At 36.0% G+C, this 15,493-nt stretch overlaps 1 protein-coding gene across 1 annotated transcript in view; it reads left to right on the top strand.

Moving 5' to 3' along the window:
- Positions 1-15,493, top strand: part of EIF3H (eukaryotic translation initiation factor 3 subunit H) — an 85,731-nt gene that overhangs the window by 11,235 nt on the left and 59,003 nt on the right. Inside the window, exon 2 of the mRNA XM_059043591.2 lies at positions 7,777-7,933. Within this exon, the coding sequence (XP_058899574.1) occupies positions 7,777-7,933 (157 nt within the window). The remainder of the gene's footprint in view (positions 1-7,776; positions 7,934-15,493) is intronic.

Below are 15,493 nucleotides of genomic sequence, written 5' to 3'. Positions count from 1 at the left end.
TATTTAACTATACGATATTGCAACTACTGTTTTCTATCTTTCTACCAACAATTTTCATGGAGCTCCAGCTTTTTGGAAAGGTCTTAGTTTCCAGTTCCTTGAGTCAAACAAGTCAAGACCCCATCTGCTGACCCAGGACAGAGATTGGGCTGTAGCCCAGTTCCTTGCCCTTGGGGATTGTATCTAGGTCTGATGTACCTTCGGATACTGCTTGTTAACTCACAGGGTTAATGCTCTGGTCTGTGAGTCTTCTCTTCTAGCTTGGTTGACTGTCTGGTTAAGCTTTTCAGAAATGCAGCTTATTCATCATTTCTACATACACACAGGAGTAGAGGGGGTTGAGGTACTTCGTATTTGTATATTGCAAGGCCTGAAAGTTCCAGATTCAATTCTTAAATTACTTTTTAACTTTGAACTTCATTAGAATTGCTACCTTGATTAGAAGAATTTTGGGTGGTAACTTCATAGACATATGTTTACCAGGTAAAGATTAACCTTGACGGTGGTATTAGAAATATTGCTGATTATAAAAGCCATGGCAAACCTTTCCTGAAAGGATTTTATTAATATATTGTTTCATAATTCATCAACAAAAATGGTAGGAAATTGTTAGTTTTGAATTATGTAGTAGTGTCTTAGGATGTAGCTGAGTCCGCTAGGAGATTGGGTTTATTATTTCCGTCCCAGAGCTTCTGGTAAAAACAGGGACGTGTACTACTCCCACCCTGCTACTGGTCATCCCTCTTGAGGCCTTTCTGTTCCCTTAAAATACAACTTGTATATTTTATGAAAAGCAAATATTAGTATTTTTTTGAACTAGTGTTTAAAACCCATCGTTGGCAAATATTCACTTCACCCAGCTCTTCGTAGGGCTGACTGCTTGTTCCTCAGCTCTCTGCTCAGGGGTCATCGCAGAGAGAGGCCTTTTCCCGATTAACCTAGCTAACAGCACGGTTCTCTGTTTTTTTCATAGTGCTTTTAACAGTGTATTAGCACGTTAATTTTCTTAATTGTCATTCTAGAATAGTGGTTCGTAAACTGCGAGAATCCCCAACCCTCTTTGAGAGGGTATCCGAGATCTAAACTATTTTCGTAATAATAACTATAAACATTATTTGTCACTTTTACTCTCATTCTTTCATGAGTGTTTAATGGAGGTTTTCTTTTCAGATGCTACATGATGTGTTATGTAAAAGACTGAATGCAGAAGCAGATAGGAGAATCCAGTTGTCTTTTATTAAGCTAGACATTAATAGGATTTACAAAACTATAAAACAGTGTCATTCTCCTATCCTGGTTAAAATTTATTTTTGAAAAGGTAAATGTTTTACAGAAATGTGAAACAATGTCATTTTTGTATCCTGATTTTTTGGTTTTGGAAAGTAGTTATTTTTCATAAAAATGTAATTTAAGTTAGTTTGTGATGCATTTATTGTTTTAAGTGAATAAGGTATTTTGAACATTGTTTGGTTTGAATTTTCATATGTAAATATCAATAGAAGAGTTCTTTGAGGTCCACAGTAGTTTTTAAGAGTGTTAAAAAGGGCCCTTTGATCAAAATATGTGAGAACTGATGTTCTAAAATATAAGCCCCATGAAAGTAAAGGCCTTATGTATTTGATTTAGTTTCATATTCACAGGGCCTGGCATTGCTATAACTGGCCTGTAGAAGTCACTCAGCAAACATCGAATGCATTAATGAGTGAATGAAAGAAACTGAAAATAACAGAATTCTGGTGATTCTGTGCAGGGCTTCCTTTCAAGTTTTTCTGTAGTAATGGGTCTTCGTAGACATCATATTTGATAGAAAATTACTCCAATTCATCAGAAAGCATAATCTTTATTTTAGTCAGATTTAAATTGTTCTCTGGTATGGAACTGAAAGTTTCTGATGTGATTTTGATTAGAGATTGTGCTAAGTGTTCCTTTCCAGGAAGGATGGAAGATTTAAGCGATCATGCTTATTAATTAACTCAAAGTTTAGGTTGATTGACTTCTGGTATAATTAATTTATTTGGATTTTAGATTATTATTTATATTTTATCCTATAGTATTGAGAATACTTTTTGTCTTGGAAGTTAAATTCTTTGTTGCTTTTATCCTTTTGGGCAAAGTTAGGTTTTTATTTTTTTTTTGAAATGCCAGACACTTAAAGAAGTAATATTTTGTTCATTGGAGATTAGAAATAGTCTGCTTTGCTTTTTCAAATTGCCTGCACTGAATAGTAAACAGTAGTAGGAAAAAATGGTTCCTCTAGGGTAGTTTCAGCAGACAGGAAGTCTGTTTACTGTCTTGCAAGTTGGGATTCTTTGGCAAGATTGGCCCATCCTGAGAACATGGGAACTTCAGAAGGCTAGGAGATGGTTCTAGAGACTGCTGACCTATTCCAAGAACAGTACTTAACTGTGCAGGGCATATCAAGGAGGTTAGTAAGCATTTAGTCTCAGAATATGACAGTGTTAGGGAGGTGTAGAAGAATTTGGTAATTTCAGATTCTGCTGGCCAGTTTGTTTCTGTCCCGAAAGGCATAATTTGTAGAAGAATCTTCATTTACCTGCTAATTTATAGGATAAAGGAACCTGGTCCTCACTAGTTTATAAGTAGTCATGAATATGGGGTCGAGCTATAAAGAGTAAGTTTTACTCTGCTATAGACACGTGAATACTTCTCAGGTGAACTGCTCACATTACCTTTCCTCTCATTTTTTTAATTGTAGGGATCCTTCCAAGTAGGGCTTGAGTTTCTCTTTATGCTTTTATAAATAAAAGGTTCATTCTTGGGTCTGTATTTATCAGTGTACTCACTTTTTAGCAACACAGGGAGTCTTAAAACAGGAAAGAAAACTTGTGGTTTAAGCAGTTGAGTGCATTGCAATCACCTGAGAAGTTAGAACAGAACAAAAGGACTTCCCCGGTGGCGCAGTGGTTGAGACTCCGCCTGCCAGTGCAGGGGACACGGGTTCAAGCCCTGGTCTGGGAAGGTCCCACATGCCGCAGAGCAACTAAGCCCATGTACCACAACCACTGAGCCTGTGTGCCACAACTCCTGAGCCCGTGCGCCTAGAGCCAATGCTCCGCAACAAGAGAAGCCACCGCAATGAGAAGCCCGTGCACTGCAACAAAGAGCAGCCCCTGCTCCCCGCAACTAGAGAAAGCCTGTGCACAGCAACGAAGACCCAACACAACCAAAAAAACAAAAACACCCACCTCATTAAAAACAACAACAACAACAACAAAAAAACAGAACAAAAAAGGAAGTCTGGGCCATTCCACCTTATTAAAAGTTAGAATGAAGTAGGATGATAGAATCACCTGGAGAATCTAAAAACAAAAATAGAAACTAAAACCAAAAAAAAAAAAAGCCCACAAAACCCCAAACCCCAAAAAACAGTATAGGAACCCCAACCCAGGTTAACCAACTCTGATTTTTGGGGATTGGGTTTCAGGCATCAGTATTTTAAAAATACTGATGGCTGTCATATGTAGCCAGGGTGAAGACCTCTCTTCATTTATTTAAAAAAGCTCCCCAGGCCATTTTGATAAGCTAAGAACATTTGTGATGCTTATAAACAAAATATAATAGAGGAGTATGTTTTTGTTTTGGAGAGCTATTACGCTTTTCATGTATTTTGCTTTTAAGAGTAAGAACAGGTAGCATGGCATCAGTAAACAGGATTAATTAAAAGTATATCAGGACTGTTTTATGGACAGAAGCATATGATTGGTTGGAGGGAGAGAAAAATGAAAGGCCAGTAAGCATGACTGAAACAGGACGTGTGTGGTGGGACGTTCCCATCTTGTGGCTTGTGAGGATAGTGCTGCTGAAGATAAAGAGCTGAATCGCATTCTTACAATCAGTGGCAGTTTCCTGTTCATGCTACTTCCTGTTATCAGGGCACAAAAAATGTGGCCACCAGTACCATTCCCTCAGTCTTTTTGCTGCAGGTCCCTGTAAATCCTTCACTGAACTTTTCTTTACTCCATGCAGAAACCCTGCGTCTACAACTTAGTCACAGAGACTTCTTCCAGAGCTGTTGCCACTGCATTCTGTTTCAGTCTTGTTATGAAAAACATATTTGGAGCCTAAAGGTAGTTACTGTGAAGTAAGTAATTAAATGTACCTTGGTGTCAGAAGTCAGATCTCACTTTCCTGATTTAATAAATCTATGTCAGGTTATCTGTTTCCTCCTCTGTAAAATGGGAAAATAATATTGCTGACTTTGGAGAGTGATTGTGAGGATTAAATGAGTAATTGCATGTGAGGCACTTGGTGGAGTGCTTGACATAAATGATTGATAAATGTTTACCATTCATTCCTTTAGCAAATATATTTTGAGTATTTTTTATGTGCTAGTACCTGTGTTGGGTGTTGAAGATGCGGGGAGTAAAAACATCCCTTCATTTTTATGAGGACGTTTAAGAGGGGAGGCCATGAGCAGTGCATGGATTCTTACTTACAATACCAATAATAAATGGAACAGTTTTCGATAGGCAGTCAGCTCTTGGTCAGAAGCCTGTATGGCAGTAGGTTCCTTCTGCCTGGGGATTTCCTGTGACATCTGAGTGAGCCTGCTCTGAAGTTTGTAACGCAGTTCCAGTATGTTATTTTTTCAACTAAAGAATTGAGATTTTAATGTGTATATAGGAAATAGGAAGGCTCTAAATGTCAACATGAAGAATGAGTTTGCTTAGTTTTGATAAAGTTGTTTTTTTCTGAATTTTTTATTTCATCAGATTTTATTAAATTGGCAAGATCATGTTAGTGGTCGCCAGGCCTTTCCTAAAGGCTTCTATTTTGGACAGCCATAAATGCTAGAGAGAATTCATCTTTAAAATGGAAATACTCTTTTCTGAAACTGTCACCTGTGGTCCTTAGTTTGTCTTTCAAAGTAAGACGCATCCTCTAGTGCTTCACTATTTGGAAAGTGCTCTTTATGAGTGTCCCTAGCCTGGAGAGAGATTTGATTTCATTGAACTGGTTCTCATCACAGAGTTTTAAACTTTCTCTCTTATAATTAGCTCTTTTGGGGTATACTTATTCATGTTGATTGTGTTTAGCCGATGGTTAAACCACTGTGCTTTTCCCGTTGCTCAGTTGAATACTGTTACTGGTAAATTTTCTCTTGGTTGTTATAGAGAACTGGCTGTAACAGGTCAGCGATGCTAGGAAGAGTGAGATAATAATTTTCTTTTACTTGGAGCACTGTCCTTCTGTGGATGCTCTATAAATTGCATTGATTCTTGGGGCAAGCGTATCAGGCTGCTATGCTGTTTGGTTACATTGCTCCCAGCTCCTTCATAGTTCACTTTGGTAAGAGTGAAGACAGTGTTTCGATATAAGATATTTTTAAACTATGCTAATTTGTTTTTAAACATAATAATTATTTTTCTCATCTCTATTTTCTTTATAAAAGGAAATAAGGTTATTTTGGCCTGGCTTTTTGTGAAACTATGCTGGGCCCTAGTCATCAATACTGCTTTTTTTGGGGGGGTGGCGGGGGGAGGTACGCGGGCCTCTCACTGTTGTGGCCTCCTCTCCTGTTGTGGAGCACAGGCTCCGGACGCACAGGCTCAGCGGCCATGGCTCACGGGCCCAGTTGCTGCGGCATGTGGGATCCTCCCGGACCAGGGCACGAACCCGTATCCCTTGCATCGGCAGGCGGATTCTCAACCACTGCGCCACCAGGGAAGCCCTAATACTGCTTTTTGCACACACAGGAACCAGCTGTTAGGAATCAGTTCTAGGATTTGTGCAAAGATCTACATTAAGCTCAGACATCTTCTCTCATCTCTCATTTACTTTGATTTCAACTGTGGTTCAGTTATCTCATTAATAGGGTTAAGTATCCAGGAAACTTGGTAAACTGCACAAGTTGGTAGGTGTATCTGTGATAACTCTTTATCAGTTTTGTTTGTCCCTTTTTAGTCATTCATGTTTCTTCTGTTCTTTAAGTGTGTGAAATGATTGTTCTTGGCAGAGAGTCAAGTTGAATGGGAATCAAACAGTTCTGTTTTCTTTTTATTGATAAAGCCAGTAATATTGATGATTTATTGAGCATTTATTACATGGCAGACCCCGTGTGAAGTATTTACTCTACATTTTCTCATTTTTAGTAGTGTCAATAATGCTATGAAGTAGCTCCATTTTGCAAGTCAGAAGTCTAAGACTTAGGAAGGTTAAGATTAGCTTTCCCAAGGTCACAGCTAATAAATGCTAGAGCTGTAAATCATTCCTACTCCTGCATGACCCCTTAAGCCCATTTTGTGCCTTTCAAGAAGTAGAGGTCTTTTATACAGGACTAGGTAAGGTTTGTACCCTTTCTCCACTTCACAGTATTGAGGTAGTACACCAACTAGCACTGCCAGTCCTTCTACATTAAGCTCTTTTCCCTGCTGACAGCTTGCTGTTCTTAGGAGGTCTGTATCTTACACTGGTGTAAGGTCTTTTTGGGTCTGTTCATCACAGAGTCTTTGTTTCATATCTGTTCCTAACTCATGGTTTTAATTATTAAGTTACTGATATGAAAGTCATCTTGTTAAAGTACACACATGAGCGTTGGAGTTTGACTTGGTTTAAATCTTGGTTCTACCATTTCCTGGATGTGTGATCTTTAGTCATTTACTTCTCTCTGCTTCAGTTTTCTTATTTGTAAAATGAGTATAATAATGCCTTTTCCCTAAGGTAGTTGTGAGAATTACCTGATTGATAATACATGTAAAATAATTAGAATACTGCCTGGCACATGATGTTCAATAATTGTAACCTGTGTTACTAACTGGCTACCAGTGATTTATTTCTGTCAATAATATACTTGTTTTAAATTAAATGCTAATCAGTAAGATACTAATTATCATTTTGTTGTTAGACTTATTTTTTCCCTCTGAGGACTTTCCATTATATTGTAGACTGTATTGTAGACTGAAGACCTTTAGTCTTCAGGCCATGGGCTTGTACTGAATAATAGACTACTATTAATAAATACTACTACGTGCCAAGCACTATTCAAAGCCCATTAATATATTACCAGTCTCATGTTGTAGGAATTATTATTAATCATTACTGTTATTGTGAACTTTTAAATTAATTGCCTGTTCAATCACGTTACCTCTTTATCTTTATGGAAATATTAAAGGAGAGAGTAATAGTAATAGAGCTGACTAATCCATTAGAGATTATTTGGTGTATCCTTCTGGTTGAGAAAAATTAGGTAGTGCTAGAGACTGGGTTCTCTTTGTGTTTTCTGTTACCAAGCAGATTCTTCTTAGATACATGTTCCCATTGTTGCTTCCTCTGATTAATTAGATGCTTTAGATGCTCTGTTCAGGAACCATCTTGAGGTGTTGAGAATTTGTCAGAGGGTTCTGCTTTTAGGTGTTCAGATAATTGAGGTCTTTATCTCTGTGTTTTATTGATACTTTTATCATCTGTGGCAGGAAATTATCTTACTATTAACAAAGGTTAACAGGGTCACGTTGTAATGATCTCAGGTTGAGGTGATGTTGTTTGATTTGACTGAAGGAACTCTTGGATGCCAGACCTTTAGGGACCCTTGACTTGAAGGTTGTGAGTGCTGTACATGGACATTTTCGACATGTCTTCAAATTCCAAGTTTCAGATGTACATTGAGGCTATTATGTAAGACTCTATTATTTATGTAAGGGTAAAGGAAATGATTTGTAAGGAATTTGGTTAGGCATGTTTTATTTTTTCTTTGAAATAAAGGAAGTGTAAACCATAAGATGGTATTTAAGCTTCTTTCTGTTTTTTTTCGTTTAGGTGGTATTAAAGATTATCAAACATTACCAAGAAGAAGGACAGGGAACTGAGGTGGTTCAAGGAGTGCTTTTGGGCCTTGTTGTCGAAGATCGGCTTGAAATTACCAACTGCTTTCCTTTCCCCCAGCACACTGAAGATGATGCTGACTTTGATGAAGGTAAGGGTACTCATCTTACTGTGTCTTTGCAGTGCACATAAATGGTTATTAATCCAATGTTCACCATAACCTTTGATAATCTGTTATTGGGAGTCTATCAGGGTAGCCTAGTTCTGTGTTTCTTGAAAAAAAAATTATACAAATTCTCTGAAATGAAGATTTATTATAAACTTCATTAGTTTGGCCTTTACTTATTTGGAATTTGTGATTCTCATAATTTGGATAGGAGCTGTGCTGATGTTAACTTTCCTATTATGAAATCAGCTTGCCAAATACATTGTGAAGGACAGGGATTGTCATTGTGTCCAACACCCATTTCCTACTATAGTATTTGGCTTACTGTTTAAGAAAAGATGAGCTGAGTTATCTACTTCCGAAAGACGACACTCCTTCAGCATTTCAGGAGCATTTTATTTTTGTGGTACAGGTATAATTGCTTTGTTAGCAAAGGCTAATAGTAGTTAAAAGCTCATACCAAAGGCCAAGATCAGCATCCTAAAGGATTTTAAAAAAAATCTAGTTGAAAATAATTTCTCACTTGTCTGAACTCTCAGAACTCATTTTATACATACCTTTTTTTTAATGGCAGTTAAGACAAATAACATTTATCAGCTTAATTATTTTTAAGTGTACAGTAGTGTTACCTTTATGCCACTTGTTGTGCAGCAGATCTCTAGAACTTCCATTTTGCAAAAACTGAAACTCCATATCCATTGACCAACTCCTCCCCTTTTTGCCCTCCCCAGACCCCTGGCAGCCACTGTTCTACTTCCTGTTTCTAAGAGGTTGACTGCTTTAGATACCACTTATAAGTGGAATCGTGCAGTATTTGTCTTTTTGTGACTGGCTTATTTCACTTAGCTTAAGATCCTTAAAGCTCATTCATGTTGTAGCATATGGCAGGATTTCCTTCATTTTTAAGGCTGAATAATACTCCCTTGTATGTATATACTATACTTTTCTCTTTCCATTCATTCATTGATGGATATTTAGATGGTTTTTACCTCTTGGCTACTGTGAATAATGCTGCAAATGTCTCTTCAAGATCTTATTTTCAGTTCTCTTGGATATATAATCTTGTCAGAAGTGGGATTTGCTGGATCGTGTGAGAATTCTGTATGTAATTTTTTTTGTAGAACTTTCATAGTGTTTTCCACAGTGACTACACCAGTTGACATTCCCATCAACAGTGCGTGAGGGTCCCTTTTCTTGATCTTCTTGCCAACACTTGTTATTTGTTGTCTTATTGATTATAGCCATTCCGACAGGTGTGAGGTGATCTTTCATTGTGGTTTTGATTTACATTTCCTTGATATTAGTGATGTTGAGCATCTCTTCGTATGCTTGTTGGCCATTTTTATGTTTTCTTTAGAAGGAAAAATATCTATTCAAGTCCTTTGCTAATTTTTTAGGATTTGTTGTTGTTGTTGTTGCTCAGTTGAAGGAGTTCTTTATATATTCTGGATATTAACTCCTCGTATATATGGTTTGTAGATGTTTTGTTCCTTTCACTCCTTTGTTTCCTTTGTTGCACAGAAGCTTTAATATAATTTGACTTATCTATTTTTGGTTTTGTTGCCTTTGCTTTTGGTGTAACATCCAAGAAACCATTGCCAAGACCAATGTTATGAAGGTTCTTCCCTGTATTTTCTTCTAGGAATCTTATGCCAGTGCCATACTCTTTTGGTTATTGTTGCTTTGTAATATGTTTTGGAATCAAGAAGTGTGAGGTCTCCAGCTTTGTTTTTCTTTCTCAAGATTATTTTGGCTATTTAGGGTCCTTTGGGGTTCCATACAAATTTTAGATTTTTTTTTCCTATTTCTGCAAAAAAAAAAAAATACCATTGGGATTTTGATAGGGATTGCATTTAATCTGTAGAACACATTGGGTAGTATGGACATTTTAACAACATTAAATCTTCTACTCCATGAATACAGGCTGGATGTCTTTCCATTTATTTGTGTCGTCTTTACTTTCTTTCAGCGGTGTTTTGTAGTTTTCAGTGTACAAGTGTTGTGCTGCATTGGTTGAGTTTGTTCCTAAGTATTTCATTCTTTTTGGTGATATTGTAAATGAGATTGTCTTTTAAATTTCTTTTTATCATTCATTTTCTATATAACTTTTTTTTTCTATATAACTTTTAATTGATCAACTTTAACTTTGATAAAATGTTATCTCATTTGACTTCACATCCTCATAGTACCTTGAACATTTAATAACACAAAGTATATTCTTACTGAGGTTAATACCTTGATATTGCAGTTTGGTCTATACATCTTTTTTTCATTAAGATAATACTTCTAGAAACTAACCAAGGCTGTTTTATTCTAGGCACTTAAGTATTAGCATTATTAAAAAACTTTCATGCAATATGCATTTTATTTTGTTTTATTTTAAGCCAGTCAGGATCTCCTTGTTTCATTTGAACTACTGTAATATTGATATTAAATGTGTGTAATACTCACATAGGATTATGGTTGGGATTTCTCTTCAGTCTGTTTTGGCAGTATTAAGTTATCTCTATTCCCATATTCACCAGCCTATCTGGAGATACTTAATTATAATTTGGTAATAACTATTTTAGATCTGGAAGACAAGGGAGAAGACCAGGGGTTGTTAGCACAATTTCTTTGACTTACAAGTTAGGAGCGTGAGAGGTTCATTTGAAGTGACTTACTCAGTTTCCTTGTTAGTGTTACAGTTGGGAGCAGAATCCATTCCTGAACAGTTTATATTGTCACATGGCTTTCTTGGGTAATTAATTTTGTTTTATAAAATTATCAGTTTAGAATATGAGCAAGAAATAGCTGTTCAGTGCAAATATGGTAGATGAACAAAGCAAATGTCTGACTAATTTTAGATCTCGATCATTGGAAGTTAACTTAAAAAAATTTTTTTTATTAGTCATCCATTTTATACACATCAGTGTATACATGTCAATCCCAATCTCCCAGTTCATCCCACCCCCACCCCCTGCTGCTTTCCCCCATTGGTGTCCATTCGTTTGTTCTCCACATCTGTGTCTCAGTTTCTGCCCTGCAACCTGGTTCATCTGTACCGTTTTTCTAGGTTCCACATATATGCATTAATATACGATACTTGTTTTCCTCTTTCTGACTTAGTTCACTCTGTTTCATAGTCTCTAGATCCATCCACGTGTCTACAAATGACCCAATTTCGTTCCTTTTTATGGCTGAGTAATATTCCATATATGTACCACATCTTCTTTATCCATTCATCTGTCGATGGGCATTTAGGTTGCTTCCATGACCTGGCTATTGTAAATAGTGCTGCAGTGAACATTGGGGTGCATGTGTCTTTTTGAATTACGGTTTTCTCTGGGTATATGCCCAGTAGTGGGATTGCTGGGTCATATGGTAATTCTATTTTTAGTTTTTTAAGGGACCTCCATACTGTTCTCCATGGAAGCTGACTTTTATGGACTTGAGATAATTGGCCTTTGTACCTTTGCATTAACATGTGCTTTAAGAAGCTCATTAAAAAATGCTTTAATAACACTGAGATTAGAACCGACTTCAACTTAATGTTAAATAATAAAAAAAAAATTACAGGGCATTGTTTGCTGTGTATTATATGTGCATTTCCTATAATCATTTACTCTACATAGTTGAAGGTTTTATCAGTCCCATTTTCCAGGTTAGGAAACTGAGGCCAACTTGTCCAAAATCATTTAACTGGCAGTTGGTAGAATAGGGATTGAGATCTTTGGGTCCCTGGTTCCAAATCCCATGATTTTCCCACTAAAATGGTGTTGATTTTAGAAATTTAATGAAGTGGAAACCAGTGATTAAAGGGTGTTGAGTGCAGAGCATCATTATTCTACATCTTAAATTAGTTTTTGGGAAAAACTACTGAATTTGAATTAGATTTTCTTGGTTTGCCTTAGGAAACTAGTAGGTTTTGCCATTTTTCTTATATACGTGAATAATCTAAGACAATGCTCTGTATTTCTTCATAGCCTCCTGTAGTAGTTTTAAATTTTAGGTTCTCTCACTTAATCCATTTATTTAAGTTTTTTTTGACGTGAACCATTTTTTAAAGTCTTTATTGAATTTGTTACCATATTGCTTCTGTTTTACATTTCGGTTTTTTGGTGGAGAGGCATGTGGGATCGTAGCTCCGTGACCAGGGATTGACCCTGCACCCCCTGTATTGGAAAGCGAAGTCTTAACCTCTGGACTGCCAGGGAAGTCCCCATTTATTTATCTTAATGGGTATTGGTATGCAGTCACCATTAGATGTTTATCACACCTTGATAAAAGCTAAATTTTCCCATTATAGTCCTGCATGTTGATTATTTTAAATCATGCTAAAGTAAAGGCCTGTTGTTTTGCTTACTGCTATTCTGGTAGTATATGCTTGCTAAAACTAATATTTATTCAGAGAAGGATCTTTTCCTCAGCTTTTCACCCCGTGGAAGTAAAAATCACCGAACATTTAATAAGTTTAGTGATTATGTATTTTGAGTTGTGTTAGGTTGGTTTTTTTTGGTTTGTGTGTTTTTGTGCCTCATGTAAAGTTGAGATTTCTAATCTGTGGTCCAAAAGAGAGATGTTTTAAATTAGGGCCTGGCAAATTATGATCTGTGGGCCTGCTTTTGCATATAAAGTTTTATTGAAACACTGTCATGCCCATTCACTTATGTATTTTCTGTGGCTGTCTTCCTGCTACAGTGGCTTAGTTGAGTAGATGTGACAGAGACCATATGGGCACCGAGCCTGATTTTTTTTTTTTTTTTAACTGTCTGGTTCTTTAAGAAAGTTTGACCACTTCTTTTTTATATATTACTTTTTCTTGTTATTTTCCTGCTCTCAAAAGTTAAAGATAGTTCCTTCTTTTCATCATAAATTGATGGCTTTTTGTTTGTTACTTATTTCTTCTAGATGTTGCCCTTGACATTGACTCTCATCCAGAATGTATTAGGGGCAGTGTAATGAAAATGCTGGTATTACCAGGTGTTTGTTTCTCTGGTGCACCTGGAAAGTATCAGAATGGTATTTACTTTAATTTTAATGCATTTTTCTTTTCAAAAATATCCCACATATTACTGATATATATGGGAACTGTCTGTGGATAACAGGGGAGAAAGGCTTTCAATTAATGGTTGTAGACTTGTGACCAGGTATTGTGAAAGGTAGTGGCCTGAAAACCGAGGTGGAAATTTCAGCTCTATGCTTAGGATCTGTGTGACGCCAAATAATTCACTTCTGAACCTGTTTTTATCAGACTCGCTAATGTTTTTCATCAAGCACGTATTAATTGCTTATATACTGAACATTGGGAACATAGCTGAAGGATAATTTCCTCATGAGATTAACTTTCTGGGTAGTGCTACCATGGATGATGTTACAATAAGCTGATACAGAAAACAAGAAACAGTTGTGGCATGAAGTTTCTCTTGTTTCTCTCCATGAATTCACATATTTTTTTTCATATGTGATAACTTCTCCTTTGAGTAGTTTAAATCTCGATAAACTTTTATGTTACAGAATTTACTTTCTAGAGAGATAATATGCTCATATTAGAGAATATATGATTTTTTAAAAATAAGTAGAAAAACTCATATTAAAATTCCCATTAGGGGGCACTATTATCAAGCTTAGGAGAACTGGAGACTAATTTGTTTTCTTAGACATGCAACCCGAGGCTTGCTAAAAGGGAAAAAAATATTTTCATCTGATAAGATTCAGATACTGTTTTATACAACTGAATTCCTTAAATATGTTATAAAGTGCAGTGAATTAAACACAGATCCAATAACTCACTGTCTTGTTTTTCAGCAGACTAAATCAATATAATATTGCAGGTGATATAAGAAGCTTACTTTATTCTGCATCAGAGCCAAATCCATAATTTTCATATTTGGAATAGACAGTTTTTTTAATTTTGCTCTTTTAAGTCAGTCACAAAGGATGATCCTTGGCCTTCAAATAAGTTTCTTTCAGAAATGAAGCATGAAGACTGTATTGTGCTACTAAAATGCAGTTAGGGGAATGAAGTGATGCCTAACTGAGACAGTATTGACGTGTGCAGCATGTGTCATTACTGAAGTAATTCCACACAGTGAAGTAATATGTACACGCACATAGCTGTTAACCTTTCTGTTTATTTTCAGGTACTTGAAAATTATTTTCTTAAACTCAAGTTTAGTGTTAGAGCAGGAAACACTACTAAAGACTGTGTTATACACTATCATTTTATCATTAAGCTACCAACAGAAGAGCAGTAAGTAGTATCGTCTTAAACAGACTCTTCAAAGGCTAAAATAAGAATTGGCAAAAATGTAATTAAAATAAAATGTAATCACAGTAATTTTTCATGGCATAGGTGTTATTTTTCTATCACTGCGTTCGGAGAGAGTGGGTTTGGATAGTTACATTACTTGCAATACTTTCTACATAGGTAAGCTATATTTTACACTGGAGAAAGTCTCTGCTTAATTACTTGCTTCCTGAAGTCTCGCCTTCCTTCTCCTTAGTTTGCTTGCAGCCCACACTGAGTGCAAAATTGCTTTAACCCTAGCTCATCAGCTATCACTATTTCGGCTTTGTATTGCTTTTGAGTTCAGGGAAGAGTTGAGTCAGAATGGAGAAAGCTTTTCATGTTTTTTTCAGACAGATGGGGACATTTTGTAAAAAGACATGATGTTTACTTATTATTTTGTATTATCTTCCATCTGTATGAACAGTCATTGATCACTGTGGTCTGTTCGACAGATTTCATTTTTAAAAAAATACTGTTTTATTGCTCTCCCGCAAGAGTTTTTCTTGGTGGAAATATTGGAAATATTATATATAGATAGTTTTGAAGTGTGTTTTGACATTTACTGGAGAAGTAGGAGCATGTTTACTTTGTGACCTCAGATCATCAAGTGGAGGTATGATAATGTTTCAGATATCAGAAAAAAAAATTCCTTTTCAGCTTTTATCCACCAAATTGCATTGAGTAGGTGGTGAAAAAAAATTGCATTGAGTGGGTGGTGATAAAGATACAGATATGAAATCCTAGTTACTGCTTTGAAAGATTTTAAGTGGGAGAGACAAGTGTGTAAATAAAGAATTGTGAAACAATTAATTTAAGTCTAGTGTGAGGAAGGGAAAAAATGATGGCAACACTCAGATATGAGCTACTAATTCCTTTTGGAGGATGACTTCACAGGGGAGGTAAAGTTTGATTTTGTAGGTGGTTATTAGTTGCATTTTAAGTAATTTTTAAGGAAGTTATGTCTTGTGAGTTTCTTCCAGTTATTCACATTTCTGGGCCCTCATAAATAACACAGGCATCTCTAGAATTTAATATATATTCATTTTGGCATCTTTATTGTTCAGAGCTAATTATGTTCCTTGATAATATTGTTCAGATTTTGTTGCTGATTTTGTATTAGGTGGAGAAGTTGTTTTTGACATATAGGCTCTTTTGATACATAAAAAGATGCTTGACAATAATAATTGAGTGCCTTGTTTATAGAAACTCAGGACCCATGCTGCAGTTAGCTCTATTTAAAATACTTAATAAATATTTAAATAGGATACTTGATA

Source organism: Kogia breviceps, chromosome 17 (genome assembly GCF_026419965.1).
Source record: "Kogia breviceps isolate mKogBre1 chromosome 17, mKogBre1 haplotype 1, whole genome shotgun sequence".
NCBI classification, from domain to species: Eukaryota; Metazoa; Chordata; class Mammalia; order Artiodactyla; family Physeteridae; genus Kogia; species Kogia breviceps.
The sequence above is the reverse complement of the archived record's forward strand: the minus strand, read 5'-3'. Positions and strand labels throughout refer to the sequence as shown.